The sequence below is a fragment of the Bacillus rossius genome, chromosome 6 (assembly GCF_032445375.1).
Source record: "Bacillus rossius redtenbacheri isolate Brsri chromosome 6, Brsri_v3, whole genome shotgun sequence".
In the NCBI taxonomy this organism is placed as follows: domain Eukaryota; kingdom Metazoa; phylum Arthropoda; class Insecta; order Phasmatodea; family Bacillidae; genus Bacillus; species Bacillus rossius.
The window spans coordinates 59,851,071-59,871,688 of NC_086334.1; the positions used below are offsets into that span (position 1 = coordinate 59,851,071).

The 20,618-nt window shown below is 41.3% G+C and overlaps 1 protein-coding gene across 3 annotated transcripts in view; it reads left to right on the forward strand.

The window, feature by feature from the left end:
* LOC134533239 (SOX domain-containing protein dichaete-like) overlaps nucleotides 1-20,618 on the forward strand; it is a 507,415-nt gene that overhangs the window by 374,116 nt on the left and 112,681 nt on the right. For all 3 annotated transcript variants that reach the window (XM_063370647.1, XM_063370645.1, XM_063370646.1), the window contains exon 6: nucleotides 10,567-10,745. In XM_063370647.1, coding sequence (XP_063226717.1) covers nucleotides 10,567-10,745 — 179 coding nt within the window. The remainder of the gene's footprint in view (nucleotides 1-10,566; nucleotides 10,746-20,618) is intronic.

The following is a 20,618-nucleotide window of genomic DNA, read 5'->3' on the forward strand; positions in this document are numbered from 1 at the left end:
AATTATTGAAAAATGATATGCGAGAATCTGAAGGACTTCGTGTGTGAGGAGCCGTTGGACTATGATATAATAACCGTTTCACAATTACGATTTCGAGTGAGCTGATTTTCAAGTCCAGGGGTGCCACACAGATAAAAAAATTCTCTTCTTTTACAATAAATTCCGTTGTAAACCAGTTTCCAAAAAATAGTTTGTAATACTTCAAGAAATATATTGTAACTTTGTACAGAAAATTGATATGGTTATTTTTTCGAGATAATACCAAGTGTTTCTTACGAAATTTGTTGCATAATTTTTTAAACTACAGAAAAGATAATTTTATATTCAATAATTGGGCTTTTTTTTGTTGTACCATGCTTATTATGTGCGCAGTTAATACTGTAAAGTTAGTCAGGGAACGGTTTACAAATAACTTCAACTACTATTGGAGGCACTGGGACAACACAAAACACAAATGCGCGGGTAAGAATCCGAACTCAATATTTTTGCAAACACAATTGTGTAGTAACGCAGTTTTTCAAGTAAATGTAAAAATTTACAAATATCGGTAACTGTACATGAGTATTTATGTTCCCTTCCTTCCACGGGATTTACACCCTTGGGTTGAAGCCCCAACTTCATTCCTTCAGATAGCAAGTTACACAGTAAAATGACGTTTCCTGATAAAAACTTAAAATAAAAAATTGGTTGCCTGTAAAGTCGATTTACGGACGATAGTTTAACGTGACAAGGTCATAACAAAACGTTGATGAAATGATTGCATACTTTTATGAATAAAATTGAATAATTTTTATTGAATTATCACTTTTGTATGGATACAAAGAAGGAGTGCAATGAAATCAACAATTTAATTGATAAATTTACTTTTATTTGCACTCATTATTTCAAATATTTTTATTACTTTAACGAAGAGATTATTTTAATTATAACTTTTATACATGTTTGCTATTGAACTTCTTCCAATCTGTGTTATTCTGTTAAGGATAGGACGATGATAGGAAAAGTAGGAAACGAATGGGAGTGTTTCAAGTTTAATGTGCCTCGAAAAAGTCAAATCGATGGTTGTTCCAATCGAGTGGAAGATGCGTGCGCAGAGTAAATGTATTCGGTTCATACGTACAAACCTTTTTGAATGTCAGGCTACCTCGACACGTTTTTTTTTCGTCAGCGAGATTATTAACGCTTGATTGAATTGCGAAAGTGACCAGGTGAGCGCTAGCATGAAACTGGGCAGTGTTCCGAACGCCAAGCCGCAGCTGGGTGAGAACAGTTGAATGCCAGTGCTCGCTAGAACTCACCGCGGGAGAGGGACTACCTGCGCTGACGTGAACCTCCGCGATGGCTTCACCGCGAGACGGGGGCGTAGACACTGCAGTCTTCCTGCGCCCTTCCTCCCCACGTCCAGTGGCGTAGCCAGGGTTTGTGTATGCGTGGTGGGGGGGGGGGGGTTGAGAAGTATGGTTTCCCCCCGCCCCCCTATTAAAGCGGTGGGTCCGGGGGTCCTCCCCCGGAAAAATTTGGATTTTAAGGTGTAAAATAGTGCTATTTGAGCAGTTTTCGGTACTTAACTTTAAATATTGTAATGGTAAAAATATTATTAATTTTTTAATGAAAAAATTGTTTGAGTGATGAAGTAAGAAATTAATTAAAGCTATTTTAATCAATCCAAGTGCCTTGTCCACATCCACTCAAAATCATAAATAATGCTCGAAGCTCGACAATACAAAAAAAAAGGATTAAAAATGGTTGGGTTTTGGCAGAACTGGCCTATTCCTGGAAACAATTAGCTTTAGCTTGAGGAGTTACATGGCACCATGTCGTAGTCTCAATTATACACACACAGCGATCCTTACACTTTTGGAAGCCCAGTCACCACCTGCTTATAATTACCGCGCTAGTTAAATACAGTAGGTGTAAGATATTTGAAAGCTTGGGACCCGTCACGGCGTCACAACCTTATAGCTTCTGCTCGCGACAGGGGTAGGGGAAGGGAAGGAGAATCGGTAGGGCTCGCTTACTCTTCCCCTCCAGTGCAGTGGCCGGCGATAGCAGTAAGACACCCAGGCCATTAGCTAAACTGCTTTCAGATAAGGAAAAAAATGGCTGGCTAAGGGGGGTGGGGGGGTTAGAACCCCTAAACCCCCCTCCCCTGGCTACGCCCCTGCCCACGTCACGTGTGTGAGGCCACGGATACTAATAAGTAAAGACCTAGTATTCGCGGGTTCATTTCGCAATAGGCTATAATCCAAATACATTTGCCTTCCTTGCTGCTTCAGTGATTGGGCCACAGTTTATCTGAAGGACTCTGGACCAATGGAAAACGTTTGACAAAAGAAGTATCGAAACACAAGCTTCCCAAGTTAACACGTGTCACTAGTTAGTAGCCAATCAGCAGGTGTAATCTGCACAAGTACATAGAGGATCATGGAATCTATCCTAGATGTCATTGAAAATGCGAATTTTTCCGGTCCCTACTTATAAGGGTGTTACTGGACACACCCGTGCAGTTGTTATGAGGCGAGATACGTACACACAAAGACGCCATATGCAATAACAATTTTGTGACATTTAGTATCGAAAATTATTCTTCGTTCAGGGGGATCAGGCCTTGCCATCTGGGGTTTTTCGATATTTTTGTTATAATACCTACTAATTTTGACTGTTTTTTTTTTTAATTTGTTTGCATGTCAAGGCATGATTAATAGAGACCGGAAAATTTCGCGGGTTCATTTCGCGATAGGCTAGACTCCAAACTCATACACCTTTATGCTGAGTCAGCGATTGGACCACCGTTTATCTGAAGAACTCTAAGCCAATGAAAAACCTTCAGCAAAAGAAGTATCAAATCACAAGCATCCCAGTTGACGCGTGTCACGAGTCAGTATCAAATGAGCAGGTGCAATTTATCCCAGTACATAGAGGATCGTGCAGTCTATCCTAGAGGTCATTGAAACCGCGAATTTTTCCAGTCTCTAATAATTAATGTTTCCCAGACCTTATATGCCTTGTTGCAACCGCATATTTACTAACAGGCTCTAGTCTGTAAGCGCCGCGAGGAAACAACTTATTTTACTCGGGAGAATACAAATGTAATTAAAATCATACCAGTTCACAAGTGTTGACTTCAACATGTGGCCAAAGCTAAGTTCTGTGCATGTAGACCCAGAAAATTTACCAGAGAAGCTTTATTGCTAGCTGTATCAGAATATTTTAAATTGCAGGATGGCGAGGCCTATGTCCCTTAAGGTACATATCACACTTTAAAATATTTTCAAAGATAAATACACTGTGTTTTTGACAGTATTATTACTGCTGTAGTAATTCCTTAAACTAAGTCAGTACTAAACGACAGTGACTTCACAGGAAAAAAAAATTTCTAGAAACTTTATAGAGACCTCTAAATTATACACTAAGCTTTACCGAAGACGCATTTTGAAAATTAAATGATACAACATTGTTCTGGCCTGAACACTATTGAAGCCAAAATGGTAGTTTTCGGTCCCTATATCTCTACTCAAAGTTCTGGAGAAAAAAGGTTCCGTCGAACGGTGAGGAGGGGGGAGGGGCAGTTGTAACTCCTATTGATTCTGTATCAGTGCTAACTCAAAAGTTAATATTCTTATAGTGGCTCGTGTGTCGTCGATGTTGAGTGATGGCCGTTGGCACACGCGTGATGCAAATTATAGTTATTCCTGGCGTGAGCGAACCAAACTCGCCGACTGAGCTGGCTGAGCGAGAAAGTCGCTGGTTCATTGCGCAGTGGCGGTGCCGAGTGCCGTGTGAGTTACTTTCGGGCTGATGCGGGGGGGGGGGGGGAGGGGCTTATCAGCAGCGAAGAAAAAATAGTGAACCGCGACTGCCGGAGAGTCAATATTTACTGCGGGAGACTGAAGCAACGTTACTTGCTAGAGAAGTTTCGCAAGTTACGCAGCATAAACACTTACTGCAGCAGAAATAACTGCCAGGTCATTGCAGCCTTGCAGTTTAAACGGCAGTTTTGTTTGAGGATAGGTAGTAAAAGGATAAGTAATTAAAATATTTAAAAACATATATTAAATGTTTGGTGACAACATTATTAAAACATGTTTTGGATAGAGACCGGAAAAATGCGCGGATTCCTTTCGAGACTGGCTGGAATCCAAACTCGTTTAGCTTAATGCTGCGTCAGTGATTGGACCGCAATTTACCTGAAGGACTCTGAGCCAATGGCAAACACTCAACAAAAGAAGAATCGAATCATAAGAATGGTGTCCCGAGTCGGTAGCCAATGACCAGGCGATAGTTTCCCGAGTACGTAGAGAATCGTGGAGTCTATCCTAGTGGTCATTGAAACCGCGAATTCTTCCAGTCCCTAGTTTTGGATAAACACGTCGCGTTGCTACGCTATTATATTTGCGCCCAAACTTAGGCTGTGACTTGAGAACTGTAGGAGAAAAGAAATTGGCCGTTGGTGGACGTTGTACGATAGTGGCGGGAAGGTGCAGGCAGAGATGAATACCGCGCGCTGTCACAGTTCAACTGCGTGACGACGGTACGCCTGCATGTTCAGCGGTCACGTGACTGGATGAGATGTAATTACCGGCAGTTTGAATCTCCCTCCCCCCTCTCTGGTTCACCGTAGCACCGCGACGAAACGCCCAGCTGCAACAGCACTCAGTAATGTGTCGCACCTTCACATTCTGTCGTCCATCAGAATTTTAAGTGAAATGGTAATACACTCAGTATATTGCACACATAAACATGATTCATGTATAGCCAGTCGTTACGGTTTCAGTTATTTTGTACTGTCTTTGTCCGTGCAATAAAAATGGCTGTTATATGGGAAAGGCAGTTTTCTTTGTCCTAAGAAAAGTGCTTCAACATTCTTACTCAGGTGTGGCTCAGCAAATAAACTGATCCCTATGCCACGATATGTTTAATTCCCAGTCAAGACCAACAAATATCAAAGAACAGTACTGATGCAACAATAACGGAAACTGAGGTGGTTAGCTCTTCATGGATCGTTTTATTTTTTAGTTGCTGCCTCATCGGATCGTAGTTCTACTCTTGACTGCATTGCGGGTGGTTCGCACCTTCTTAAGAGGCCACTCCAGTGTTTCAGGGGCACTACGCAACCCACGTTAACCTCATAAGATTCAATGCTATTTTCATTCTGCTTATAACTAATCAACTAATATAGATTTCGAAATGATGCTTGCTTGATATGTAAGACAACGATGCTCTTATCAAAGCCCCTTTTTTCAAAAACGTGCATAAATTATGGTTTTATACTAATCTTTACTAATATGCATAAGTGTATTGTCTAGGTTTGAACCATAATTTATGCACATTTTTGAAGAAAGGGGCTTTGATAAGAGCATCGTTGTCTTTTATTTCAAGCAAGCGTCATTTCGAAATCTATATTAGTTAATAAGTAATAAGCAAAATGAAAATAGCATTGAATCTTATGAGGTTAACGCGGGTTGCGTAGTGCCCCTGAAACACTGGAGTGGCCTCTTAATTCGCAGGCACAGTGTTGGCTTGTAATCCTTCGAGACTCTCATCGCATGGGTAAAATATAACAAGCACCAGCGACTGAAGGACTGCCGGACAGGAAATTAATACCTATATATAGAGACATGAAAAATTCGCGGGTTCATTTCGCGATAGGCTAGAATCCAAATACATTTGCCGTTTTTGCTGCTTCAGTGATCGGGCCACAGTTTATCTGAAGGACTCTGGACCAATGAAAACGTCCGACAAAATAAGTATCGAATCACAAGCTTCCCAGTTAAACACGTGTCACGAGTCAGTAGCCAATCAGCAGGTGTAATCAGCACAAGTACATAGAGGATCATGGAGTCTATTCTAGAGGTAATTGAAATGAAAACGCGAATTTTTTCCGGTCCCTACCTATATAACTTTTTTTTACATAACGTGTGCATTTCTTGAAATAATTTGTGTAGCTGCGACGTACGTTACCCAAGTTTTGCATCCTACGTGACAGAAGACGTCACACAGGAAGACGTTTATGGCATTCATAAATTACGTAAACCCTCATTACATGGAGAGGTAATGATAAGGAACTTCTGCCTGGTTACGCAACGTCACGAAAGTACCACGTGCGCGTTTCGGTAAAGCAAGCAATGAAAGAACACACGGCAAGAGCCTTCCGAGATTTAAAGATTAATTCAAGTTTATCACAAGTGCTGGTGACACAACTGCCAGAGCCACCCAGGCTTTACTTATCTTGTTTCAACTTCATTTATTTCCAAACGCTTACACTAAAAATTCTATAAATGTGTTGTATAATGACTCTGCTAAATGAAGGTGATTTACGTTTGTTACCATGGAATATAATTTTGCCTGCGCATACAAAACTCGTAGTTATAAATGGTTATAAATAACTGTGGGTGTTTAGCCTAACTCCTGGTCGTTTACAAGGTCTGGAAATTTTCTCTGCTAAAATATTTTCATTTGCTCTTTTTGAGGATGTTGATGAAATTTTCTCTTCACTAGGCTGCATCTTACGTGCATTTTGGTAGGGCGGGGTCAGCTTCGCTTGATCGCCATCAGATAATCCTGGCAATTTGCGCAACCAGGTCCTGCTGTGTGGTCAGAATATTACAACCGGTGTTTTGTTTGTCTTAAAAGTTAAAAATAACTATTTTTTAAATTTGGATAAAAGTGTTGTTTGTAGTACGTCACACAGTAATTACAAACTGGGTTCAATACAATTCAATTCTGAATCTGCAATGAAAGTTGAAATTTTAAACAATAAATATAACGCTTACAAAAAAATATATAATTTACGTAGCTACTATTTCTTTTATGAAACTATTTGATATTGTATAAAAATCTAACTGTAGGATAAAAATTTAAATAGCGTTACTGTATAACCGCTAAGGTGATTGATTGGGGTCTGATAGAAAACAGCACTGAAGATTCTTTTTTATTGACATACACGATTTAATTTACTAACTTCTTCTCAAAAATCCTTTTCTAAAGTAAAAATGTTACAAAACAAGCTTTTTCACTATTGTTTCTAGAGTATGAATATTTTGGTTCGAGGAGGTCTTCAAAGAGGCGAAATAACACGAACCATGCTGTAATCGTTTGTTAGTTCCGATACACGCCGACAGAGCACCGCAAACAGTCCTCAAAGCCGCGACACGCAGCCCTTTGTTGGAGTGACTGCAGGCTCCTGTTCTCACGCGAACAACTACAAACGTACGTACTCAAAAATTTATAAAGATTACCGCGGGAAAATGAATCATTTGTTGGTAACAACTTTAAAATTATTTTATAAAGTTGTAAATACTATTTAGCTAACGTATTGTAGCGTGGAGTTATAAATTGTCAGTAAATGCTATGTCGTAACGTAGTTGGTCACTTTCTACGTCATATTCACCGTATTACAACATCCGAAACATTTACCACAGCTGATAGGTGATAAGCATGAATAAGATTTTCTTTCGTTCAACACAGTCACTACAATAAATATTTAGTGCTTTAAAACTATTTCCACAGTGCAAACAACACCCTTCAGCAACCATGGCGCAGACCTTAAGCTAGACAAAAAGTAATTTTATGATGTTTTTATTTAGTAATACATGCGTAGCCACCACATTTACTGTTATATGTCAGGATTTCTAAATCTAATATTTATCTAGCAGTGTTTGTTACGCATGGTCTATCCCACAACACACTACGTGATTATCGCAACCGCAGATTCCACGCCGGGCAATTGGGCCAGGGCACATAGAGGCGACGAGGCTTGACTCCCGCGAGCCACTGTCGCCCTTAGCGCCCCCGGAGCGCTGCCGCACGCCGCCGGGCGGACTTGCGCCCTTGTTGCGCGCGGACCCGCCGCGCCTCCAAACACTGTCATTTGGAATCTCGGGAGTTACCGACCAGTTCCGCCGATTGCGTGCCTGCCCCATCCACCGCGCGGTCGGGCGCCCCCAATCGCACGCCTCATCTGCGGCCGCCTGCGCCCGCGCATTCGCGACTGCACAGAGGCGCTGAGCACAGAGCCGGCGGGCCTACAGAGGCGTAGCTCCACGCTCTCCTCTGCATCGCTGGCCCTCGCTTGGCCAGCAGTCGCCACGTCCAGCTGATGCAGACACTCTTTGTTTGAATATATAGTATACTCAAACATACACGCATTTCAAAAAGCTTTCATTGTAAAGTTGCAGTCTGTTTCATGTGTAACATCTTAGCTTCCGGTACACGGTATTTGGTAGGAGTAATTTTGTGAACGGAACGGAAATGTGTAACCATGGCGCTGCCATCTGTGGCGGATGGTGCGAATCGAAGTTCACAAAGCCAAAAGGAAACTCTTTAGTAATAACTGTTTTTAACGAATTTTCACAGTATGGGCAGTATATTAATAAAATTCATTGTTGAAAATCATGTACAAAGCTGCAGTTTAGTATTTTTTGTAAGTTTTATTTTTCACCTTTATCGGAGCCGTTTATTACATAGTTTAAAATTTCGCTCTGATAATGAAATGATTCAATAGTCTACGTAGCTGCTCCGGCAGCGACTTCTAGTGGCGGGTGCGGAAACTAAGTGTGATTCGCGTCAAGAAATGTAGATGAAAACTCAGTTTTCTTATATTGATCACGCTCCGGATTATTTTAAAGAATTCTTCGTTAATTTCCGGGTCAGAGTTTCGCATTATAATTTTATTTTCAACATCAGAACACATGAATTTTCTCGTTACCGAGGTTAGATTTTACAAATCTCTGGCGAATACTGAAAGACTCTCTAACAATATTTTTTTTTTCCTGCAGGACTTATTTCGATGCACTAGTAATTAAAAATCAAACACAAAATGCACTGAAACGCTATAAATCCATGCATTAAATGGTAAATTTTTGTACCACTAGACTCCTCTTCAAACTTTTGTGCGTTTCTTCACTTCGAGTGATGTAACCATTGTTTTCTTAGACACACGAAGAAGACCACGAAATTATAGTAAAAAAGTATCGTCTGTGTGCTCAAGCTCAGCGTGGTTGCGGCTACCAGTAAAAAATTTACTCTTCCTCGTCTCTAAGTGGAGCTGTGGCGCGTAGCCACGAAATCATTAGGTGGTTGAATATTTTACTCAAATTACACCTGAGAGCACGCGCGTTGTTTGTACCCAAGCTTACTCTGTGGTCTCTGTAGTCTCCCACTGTCAATACCTTGGGAGTGTTCCTGACTCTAATCACTGAGAAGGGGAGAGGACACTTGAGGTGTCGGAGCTGTTGCTCACTCTTAGTATCCGAGACACGAACCACCAGTAACACGTCACGGGTGCAAGGATGCCTCTCCAAGGACAACCTGCACCTCGTGGTACCAGGGGTTGTTGACCAACACAGGCTCTGCCGGGGAGTCCACGTCCCTCGACATCCTCAGTTGTCGAGAAGTGGTGTCTGGCGAGGCGGAAGAGTCCTCTCTGCAGAAACCCAACCGGGAGATCAGCATCTGCCGGGCACTCAGGCCGTGCGTCCCAAAGCCCTGTGGTTCTACTGCGAGGAACCACATACGGCGTAGTGGGCGGGACTTCTGGCCTGGAGCCGGGCCCAAGAAGCTGTAAGCGACCGAGCACGTCAGAGTCTCAGGCCCCGCGTCGCCCTTCCGCTCTTGCGAGAGTATCTGTTCTGCTACCGAGCTCTTTCCCCAACCGGCTATGCTGCCTGATTCAAGCCGTGCAGCTAGCACCATGGCAGAAGCGCGCACCAAAGCTGTGCGCTAACATGTAAGCGGCTTATTTGCCCACACGATGCGTAACACTCGCCGAGACAATGCCAGACACCCGAAAATCTCCGAATACATCCGAACTTCACCTCTCGCCCATGCAACTTCGTGGTTGGAATAAAAATAAAAACAATTTGCGAAAAGCATTATGCTTCCTCTTGTCTCTAGATATTGGCAAATGCAGGCCAAACTTAATCTTGCCGCACATAGCTAGCTGCGCGCGTCAAGTTCCGGCATCTGCTAACGCTCTGGTACGTCTTTTTGTCTTCGGACCGCACAAAGTGGGCGTGGTTTTCAGATCGACGTAAGTTTGTAATCACTCATGTGGGACGCAAAGATATAAGATTATTAATTCCTCTCTGTTTTTAAGGACACGTTAGACGTAAGTCTCGTGCCTCAAAAGCCAGAGGCTCACTGCTGCAACCTATACATTCAAAGTTTGGTCGATCAGAATATATTTTCTTCTCTTTATATTCTGCTGACATCTTCGCTGGTTTTTATACTAACTCGGGGAAACTTACCTGATGCTTTTTGGAAGTAGAGTGCTGTTGGGAACCTATGATGTTTAAAAATTACGAGATTATATGCAGCTTACTGATATAAAACCACGTTGTTTCATATTAACTCCCCCAAATTGTCAGCGGAGGTTTGATGACGAACAGTATGTCCCATGTTGAAGGAGGATAACGGTGGAAATGTTCTTCAGTAACGACATCACGCATTGCCTGTGAAAGGTCGGTGAAGTACTGTGTGTTTGGTGTCGGAGTAGTAAGAAGTTGGTGGTAAGATGTGTTGGTAAAGGAGGGAGAGGGGCGCTGAATCTGAGCCACTGTGTTGCAGGCGGAGTGATGATGGACGACAGGGTGGGCTTCAGCCACCACGGGTACGTGAACCAGTCGGAGGAGGAGGAGCTGATGCTGGAGGACGGAGTCGCGGACAATGGCCTGATGGACACCCGGGAGTTTGACAAGTACTTCAAGTACTCCGCCGGGGGCGGCCATCACCAGCAGCACCACGAGGTAACCACGGAACTCCCTCCGTCTTCCGTTGAACTCACCCGGGAGGTCGTTACTGGATCTTACTGCACAACAGTTGTCCTGCCTTTTCCATTGTTTGTTTATTTCAGAGGATTTCAAAAGCTTTTGTTAGAGAACCCTCAAGGAAGAAAAAAGAGACGAATAAACAAACACACAGAAGAAAGCCAAAATCAGTTGACGTAAAAACTTTAATTCGTAGACAGATCAGAGAATTTCGTGGAAGGAATTAGAATGAGTATAACAGCACATGTGTACATATTGAACAGTTACAAAAACAAAAGTAGGTACAGACAAAAAAAGACCTTGAACAACACAGACAAACAGATCAACCCACTGATGAGACTAAACTGATGTTCCGGTCAACAAATTGACTACAGCACAGACAAACTCGGCGGGCTTCCTGAGCTTGTTTTCTGTGTGTTTGTGTATTCATCTGTTTTGTCCGTTCTTTAGATTTCTTCTTGACATACAGTGTAAACTAGCAATGGCGTCTGTCCAAAAAAAGTTTTAAATCAATCTTTCCTATTGAAAGAATAATTCAAAGTCGTATTTCAGAGGGTAGCGAAGGAAAGTGTTACAAACAAGCTTGTACTATGTGAATCCTTACCTTAATTTAAATACCAATGAATGAATCACTGAGTAGAAGTCAAGTACTCTACATTCACCACCTAAGCCATTATTAATCGCTTTGTTAGTCAACTGTCTTGCAGATGAAGCATCGGATTTACAAGTTGTTTTTATCAAACATTCCCTCCTCGCAAACTTTTCCTTATTTCTCTTTCGTGCATTTTTTTGTATAATTGAGAGTACAAGCGGTTCAATACTTTTTCTTCTGTTTCACCCACCGCCAACCTATTTTTGGTTTCACATCGTAGCTGGGGGCCACATTCGTTCGTCATGCTGTGAGACCCGAGGCGATCTCAGTTCGAGCTGTGTGTACTCTCTCGTGTGCTCGGCGCGCGGGGGTGTGCTCGGGTTTCTCTTCCCCAGTTCCTCCACTGAGACTCAGGGGGTGACGACCCTCGCTCTTGGAAATAACACCACATTTGCGGACTTTCCAACCGAGACATTTCAACTGAAATAAACGAAACAGTTCTTCCTGATTTCAGTTAATTTGGTCTTCTTAGAAAACAACTTTGTATTTCTACTTCCGAGTCTTATTTCTCGATATTAACAGGGCAAACACCTACGTAGAAAAAGTAATTGTGTTTTTGCAGTAGTCTTAATCAGTTTTTTTAATATTTTTCTCGTATGCCATAATTATTCTTGTGGATTCTTTTTCGAAGTAAGTGAACTTTGTAACCATAAATCTACGAATATAACAATAGATTTGCGAAGATGCCTGGATAGTTGGTAACCAGAGTTAATCGTAAATTTAAGGTGAAAATCTTTTTAACAGTACTGCGAGTCTCGCCTTCGAAACCTGTTGCTTCGTGGATGTTCGTTCTACTGCAGGGCGAGCGAAGTCCTCAACGGTTACTCTCCTCTGGGTTCTGAGTGAACCATTTACTTAAGAACCATAATGGTGTTTGCGAACGTGTCTGGTCTTGCAGTGCGGAGCATTGCACGGTATCTTTTCATCAGTACTAATTAATTATGTGTCATTCAAACAATTGTGTTCCCGCGCCAGGTGCAATAAGGCAACTGTTACTGGGTTTTTTTCTAATACTTTTAAACATTCTTAAGAAATCACAGAAAGACTAATAAACAAACACACAGGAAAAAACCAAAATCAGCCGACATCAAAATTTAAAATTCATAGACAGAACAGAGAATTCCGTGGAAGGAACTCGTCAGGAAAAATATCACAGCACAGACGAGCACATTGAACAACGATGCGACAGATGCAACAAAAAAGTACAGACAAAAACCTACCTTAGACAACACAGCGGGGAAGAAAAAAAAAGACGGACCCACTGATGAGATTAAACTGATATTCTGGACAACTCTACAATGACAGTACAAACACAGAAGGCTTCCGTTACGTTTTGCATAAAATATTTTTTTTTCGATTCGTTAGAATCGTCAAACTACTTTACGCTTCGCTCATGCATCTATTAGCCTATAACATTTAAAGGCCTTGCACCACGTTTATTTTACCCTTTGTACGTTTGCGACTCCTCTATAATCACTGATTTCTCTCAACTATTTGTTTGTCTTTTATTCCTCAACTTTTTTTTGTTAAAGAAATATAATATTATTTTTTATTTTAATGATGAGGTAATTTAATATTATGTGGATATTTCATGTTATTTAAGCACTTTTTTTAGTTTTTTGCTGTATTAAGATTTTAAAGAGGTTTTTATTTATAAATGTAATGAAGAAAATCATTCTGATACTTCACAACTTGTAATAAAGCGGGTACAGTCTGCGCCATGTTACGTATCTCAAATTTGACAGTTCTCGGACTTTGTACCAATGGTCCACGCATCCTCCCGTCGGAGTTGTGTTGCGCCCACACTGTTTGTAATCAACCCCACGCGAAGTGTGTACCTGTACTGCCTGACCAGCGACACTCGTACACTCTCGAGAACCTTCAAGTGGTGCACGGGTCAGGCGGGGAGGGAAGCAGAGTAAACAACGTGCTGCCCAGCTGCCTCCGTCGCGGCCAGACAGGTGTGGTGGGGGTCTTATCGCGATGGAGGGAGTTTCAACAACTGGGATCATCCGGAAGGGTTTGTGCAGGGCGCTGGGCGCTGGCCAGGAAGCCGCAACAGCTGTTGTGAACAAACAGCTTACGTGCGCAGGTGCTGTCGCAGCCGCCCAGCGCGGCGTCAAATCAAAGTGTGGCGTGTCTTTAGCGAGGCTCACGTACACATCGAGGGACTTGGAGGCCTCTCGAACTCACAGGCCAATTTCACAGTAATGGGCCTCCCGGAACATTTCACTATCGCGTTACGGAAACGTAACGATGAGATTTTATTTCAGGCTACGAAATATTAATTTAATTTAAAAAAAAAATTGGTTGTCTGTAAAGTCGGTTTACGGACGATAGTTTAACGTGACAACGTCATAATAAAACATTGATAAAATGATTGCATACTTTATGAATAAAATTTAATCACTTTTATTTTAATAATAATAGTATAAATACTTGAAATTATACTAGTAATCAGATTTTTAAAATGCAAGAATAATTAACCTTTATTGCCGAAATTGTTGTTGTAATAACCAATAAAAACCACATTAACTTTTCAACTTCACTTTATAAACAGTCGTGTGGAAGAGATATATGCGGCGCAAGCGTACAATGAGCGTAACGGGACACAGCGTAACGGAACAATGTACGTAACGAGACACTTTCTCGTGCGTGCAGCCGGCGTTCATCGATTTATTAGACGTTGTCACGTCAAAATTTATTATCTTTCGAGATTACAACCCGGACAGTATTTACTTGCATAGTAAAATAAACCACAAAAAATAATAAGAAAGCTAGATTTTCTTGTACTTGAAACAATTTTTAACATACTTAGAACATTAAGAAACATAAACGGAAGAGCTCAGTATTGCCGAGCTGATCCGTGTGGTTCCGTCTCCATCTTCGTGCCTTTGTAGACACTATGTTCCGTGAGATCCGTCTACGTTTACGTGTCATTGTAGAACGGGTCGTAGACACTGCTGCGTCTTTAATTACAATGAACATATTTGCGTCGGCTATTTCTTTAAACTGCAGCAACCAATTACGAAACGGAAAAACCTTTAGATGAAATGCGGTGATAAAAGTTGCATTTACGCTACAGAAGCAAAATAATTTGAAAATTGATAATAGTCCCTATATTTTGTGATTGATTTTTTAGATATTCGCAAAGGAAGCTGGGATTCATTTAGCCCGTAAATGCAAGAAGCAGATCAGTCCAAAATGTTATTGCTTTAATTTTCTTTTAAATCTTACAAAATTTGTGTGGTTGTTTTTTGTAATATTTAACATAACGGCTCATTCCGTAAAACATATCACGACAATGCGAACACTTTGTTTTCATGATATGTATATATTTTTGCTTTCTCTCTATCTATCCTTGAATTTTAATAGATTCAGAACACAACCTCATGAAGTGGTTGTCTTTTCTTATCCACGGCGATGAAGTGGAAGCCGCCTTGTGGCTGAATCAGTTAAACCTTTCATCTGAGGTTTTAAATACTCACGGAAATATTATTTATACTAAGTATTACTTAGAAAGATAGAAATATAATACATACATTGTTGCAAAAAACGATCCTAAACTTATAACATACTTCATTATAAATTTCCACAATTATAATTTATAAATAGGTGTTGATTTTTTAATTTAAAAATTAAATCTTTTTTATAGCAAGTAAATTTAAAAAAATTGTTGCTTCGCACACATTGGAAAAGTACAAATGATAAGAGAATCTATATAGAAACACTGACAAGCATTACATATACATAATTTAATTTTATTTAGATAAAAGCGTTTGAAAGGACCAACGCACTCGGCACATTAACAACTCTCGCTGCGTTAGTTCCGGCTGGAATATGGACAAGGAGTTTAGCGTTGAAAATAATTATGTAATTCCGAGCGCCACTTAGGACCAATACTCGTATTTATTATTTTATTACATGGATGTACCAAAATAAGTTATTAGTTTTGTGCTATATCAAGTCCTTGATAAAAGCACGAATATTCCTATCCTGACGTCCCCTCGGGAGCTTAGATTGCTATGTAAAATTATATCGGCTGGTTGTACATCTTGCGCTTTCTGTTAAGGTTATTGGAAACTACGTGTGTTGTTGTATTGCTTTGAGCCGAAGTCTCGGTTCTTAACAAACAGAACACTCGCCACCAAGACCTACCAAAATAACTAGCCCGAAACTTGTTCGAAGCGGACACAACACTCCAACGTGAACGAAGCCACAACAATCGCGGTGGTGTGATGGACGTCTCCAGTCGAACATCGTGCAGCACGAACACACATTTTTTTCCCCTCTACAGACATGTGATTGTAACCTAGAAACATTCAGAGATATCTTCAAGAGTGTTAATGAATCGGAGTTGTGATTCTGGACGACTTCGGCTGTTGCATCCCTCGCTATCTCTGCGAATGTGTGAACAGGCATGTTCAAACGTGAGTGGTTACGCAAACATTCAAACGTCTTCAGCAACGAGCCAGTTACACTTGCAGTGCCAACAAGCCAACCAACAAGTTTCCTTTATTCTAACAATGGATTTCCAATTACTTATTGTACGACAGTTGTAATCTGATTAAGTTGTTGCTGCGTTGGTACAAAGTATTTTTCATTTAAAATGTACAAATGTAACTACTTTTTTTTAGTTTGTATTTGCAATAAGATTACTTTGAATTAAAATATTTGATATTTTTTTTTTATTGAATTCGTAGACAAGCTCCTAGTGCAACATCTGCTTCATCAAGAAACTCACTTAATTTTCCTAAACGTTTAACTTCCGCTTTATTTTACTCTGGACTAAGTTTTCCTTACATTAAAACTTAATAAGTGTTAAAGAGTCAAAATTATATAATTGACTAATTTACTTAAATTAATCAAGACTCAAGAAACTCTATATAGTTTTCATATAAGCTCGTTGATTATCAACCCAACATTCTTGCTCGGTCGAGGATTTGCTAAATAACAAAATAAGTTACTCGTTAAATAACACCACTAAACATTTCCAATTGTATGTACACACTCTCAAAAAATTTTAGGAAGTTTTAAGTAATAAATATTTTACTTTAGAGGATGTTGACAAACCAGCTGAATACACGGGGCTTAGGCTAAGGAAGGGCTTATTCCAAGCTAACTTCAAATATTCATAACTGAGGTTTGACTCGAACCTGTGACCCTGAAGTAATTATACTCGCAGTCCAAGTACGCTTGAGGCTAGAGCATCTACACCAGCAAGATCCAGTTGCGTTGCGATCCGTCCAAGTGACATGTCCAGGTCGCAGCCATGTAACGTAATAACCAAGATCTCGAAATCCTTGCCCAATGCCTAAAGACCTGGAAAATTCGCGGGTTCATTTCGCGATAGGCTAGAATCCAAATACGTTTGCCTTCCTTGATGCTTCAGTGATTGGGCCACAGTTTATCCGAAGGACTCTGGACCAATGGAAAACGTTCGACAAAATAAGTATCGAATCACAAGCTTCCCACTTAACACGTATCACGAGTTAGTAGCCAATCAGCAGGTGTAATCTGCACAAGTACATAGAGGATCATGGAGTCTATCCTAGAGGTCATTGAAAACGCGAATTTTTTCTGGTCCCTACCAATGCCACCACTGCCGAGCAGAGTGGCGCAGATCTGTTACACTCCTGCTGGTCTCACACTTTACGAGCGGAGGTTGACATCGTCTGGATAGAGTTCCACACAAACATGATTTATTAATAATGCGCGAAATTAATATTTCACGGTACTCTAATGTAAGATCGATCAACTCATGTAGTAAGTGAGTAACACACGAGGTTCTCGGTTGTGTGTGTGCACGGCATGCGAACAACTGGCGTGGTCCGCTACCTGTTGCTTCGCGCGCTGGGCGAGATTATAGCTGCTGCTAGACCGCGGCGGTCTCTCTGCCGCGCAGCCCCAATCAGCGCCGACAGCAACTGCCACTCGCGCTCGCTGGCTCCCCGATTAGCCGGCCGTAGGACTGGTGATCAGGCCAAACACGCACCTCTCGACGTCCAAGTGCGAGATGCGCTACCTCGGTTTTCAAAGTTTAGAGCCGTTACGTTTTTAAACTTTCATACTGGATATTTGGCTTAGTTCGAGCGAAGTGCATAACTTCAAGGAGTGCCTGCAACGTAAAAAATTTTTCACCTCCATTTGCGAAGAATGCCTGCTGGTTGTGAATTATCCAGGGATCTTTGTAAATTTCCGGACACTGAGTTAAGTTACTTTGAGCAGGAATCCAAAGGAATATTCTTGGCACATAACAGAAAAATTAACAACTGGTTAAGTTTACAGCAAGAACACTCTTCTGTTGTCTACCTTGTTAAGAATGAAACATGCAAAACTCGGAAGTCGAAATACGGCGTGGTTTATAAGAAGATTCGCTTATTTGAAATTTCGAAGAAATCTTCGTTTATTTCAAGTGAATTCTTCGTTGGGAAGTTCGTAAAAATTCTGTAATTTAAAGTAGTGTGTATTTAACAGTAATGAGTGGCTGCGTATAGCTTTCCCTGCGGAGTCATGGGCAGTTAGTAATTAATTATTTTGTGATTGCGTAGCCTCGGAAAATCTCTTGTGTGGTATCCATCGTAACAAAGGCATATTTATAATTTAACTGATAAAGAATTGTTATTGTATAAAAAACTTTTAAGCTTTTTCTGTTCTCATCCCTCCCCTCTTAAATGAAAAATTAAGTATGTTGCGTTAAGAAGAACACCCTTAATTCCTGTAAACGAGTTAATGAAGTTACTATTCGATCAGACGAGACTCATGGTTAAACTGTACACCCGAATCACGTTTTATATCATTGTATGATGAGGCTTGTGATGAGAACGATGGGTTCTAATTGCTCAGTTCTGAATGCTGTTACCACAGGTAACGTTGCGTTAACGTTCGCCGCGTAACACTTGAGGTACTCATGGAAGGGTGATTCTGCGGTGATTTGCCAATGCGTTATGCAGTGTGGTGGTGATGGGGCTACGTAACACAACCGAAAAATCTTCAGGTCGAGTGTCGATTCCGGAACCATTGGCCCATCAAATAGAATTCCTCATGAATACACAAAACGATCAACCTGAAAATATACCTACTGCACATTTGCACCTAAATCGTGAATGTGCAACAACTTAACTCTCGGTATACGGCATGTGGTAGAAGTAATTTCGTTAATAGAACGGAAGTCGCATGGAACGGATATGTGTAACCACGGTGCTGCCATATGTGGCAGATGGCGTGAAGCAAAGTTAACAAAGCCAAAAAGGAAACTTTATAATATTAACTGTTTGGGTGCATTTTAACAAGATGGCCAGTATCTTAATGAAATTTCTTGTCGAAAATATGGTCGAAAACCGAGGTTTAGTTTTTTATCAAGTATTTTTCGCTTTTATTGGAGCCGTTTCATTATATAGTATAACATTTCGCTCTACAAATTGAATGATTCAATATTCGACGTAGCTGCTCCGGTAACGAATTCTAGCGGCGGGTGCGGAAACTACGTGTGATTCTCATCCAGGAATTTTGGTGAAAACGCACATAGCGTATAATTATGAGCTCGGCATTATTTTAAAGAATTCTCCTATAAATTTCGTGTCAGAGTTTCGTATTATAAGAGTATTTGCGGCATGAGAATATACCTACATGAATTTGCTTGTTATCGAGGTTAGATGTCACACATCACTGGCGAGTACTGTATAAATCACGCAGAAATTTTCACCTACAATTTACGAGTAACGCTAATTACAAATTATCCAGGACCTTCGTAAATTTACAGTCATCTTCATAAGTTTACGGGTTTTGAGTTCACTCATTTTGAACATGAATCAACAATATATTATTATTATTATTATTGTATTAACAAAACATTTAAAAAAACTCTTTGAGCTTACATCATAATCCTTCTTTTGTTACTTCGCACGTGCGGTTGCCTTGTTTGCAACGGAACTCAGAACTCGGAAGTTGATCTCTGCGGAGTTTCTACGAACATACAGTCATCTGACATTGCGAAGAACTATTCGTTCATTTGAGGTTGATTCTTCGTTTAAAATCCCGTAAATTTAATGTAATTTCTAACATTGCATTCACATTCTTATCTATCAAGTGTTCTCTTTTTTTTTCTTTTGTATTGTGTACAGCAATATGTGATCACCTGCAATTATTTTTATCCCGAATATGCTGTCTGGTGTTGTGTTGTTCCTCGAGCGATGCTGTGGGCAGTGCTGCAACGTACCCGAGAACCAGTAACCTCTTGTGTTGTTCCTCGTGCGACACTGCAGCCCGGAGACTGCAATGCACTACAGACCAGTAACCTATTGTGTGGTTCCTCGTGCGATACTGCAGCCCGGAGACTGCAATGCACTACAGACCAGTAACCTATTGTGTGGTTCCTCGTGCGATACTGCAGCCCGGAGACTGCAATGCACTACAGACCAGTAACCTATTGTGTTGTTCCTCGTGCGATACTGCAGCCCGGAGACTGCAATGCACTACAGACCAGTAACCTCTTGTGTTGTTCCTCGTGCGACACTGCAGCCCGGAGACTGCAATGCACTACAGACCAGTAACCTATTGTGTGGTTCCTCGTGCGATACTGCAGCCCGGAGACTGCAATGCACTACAGACCAGTAACCTATTGTGTGGTTCCTCGTTCGATACTGCAGCCCGGAGACTGCAATGCACTACAGACCAGTAACCTATTGTGTTGTTCCTCGTGCGATACTGCAGCCCGGAGACTGCAATGCACTACAGACCAGTAACCTCTTGTGTTGTTCCTCGTGCGACACTGCAGCCCGGAGACTGCAATGCACTACAGACCAGTAACCTATTGTGTGGTTCCTCGTTCGATACTGCAGCCCGGAGACTGCAATGCACTACAGACCAGTAACCTATTGTGTTGTTCCTCGTGCGATACTGCAGCCCGGAGACTGCAATGCACTACAGACCAGTAACCTATTGTGTGGTTCCTCGTTCGATACTGCAGCCCGGAGACTGCAATGCACTACAGACCAGTAACCTATTGTGTGGTTCCTCGTGCGATACTGCAGCCCGGAGACTGCAATGCACTACAGACCAGTAACCTATTGTGTGGTTCCTCGTTCGATACTGCAGCCCGGAGACTGCAATGCACTACAGACCAGTAACCTATTGTGTTGTTCCTCGTGCGATACTGCAGCCCGGAGACTGCAACGCACCGCAGACCAGTAACCTGTTGG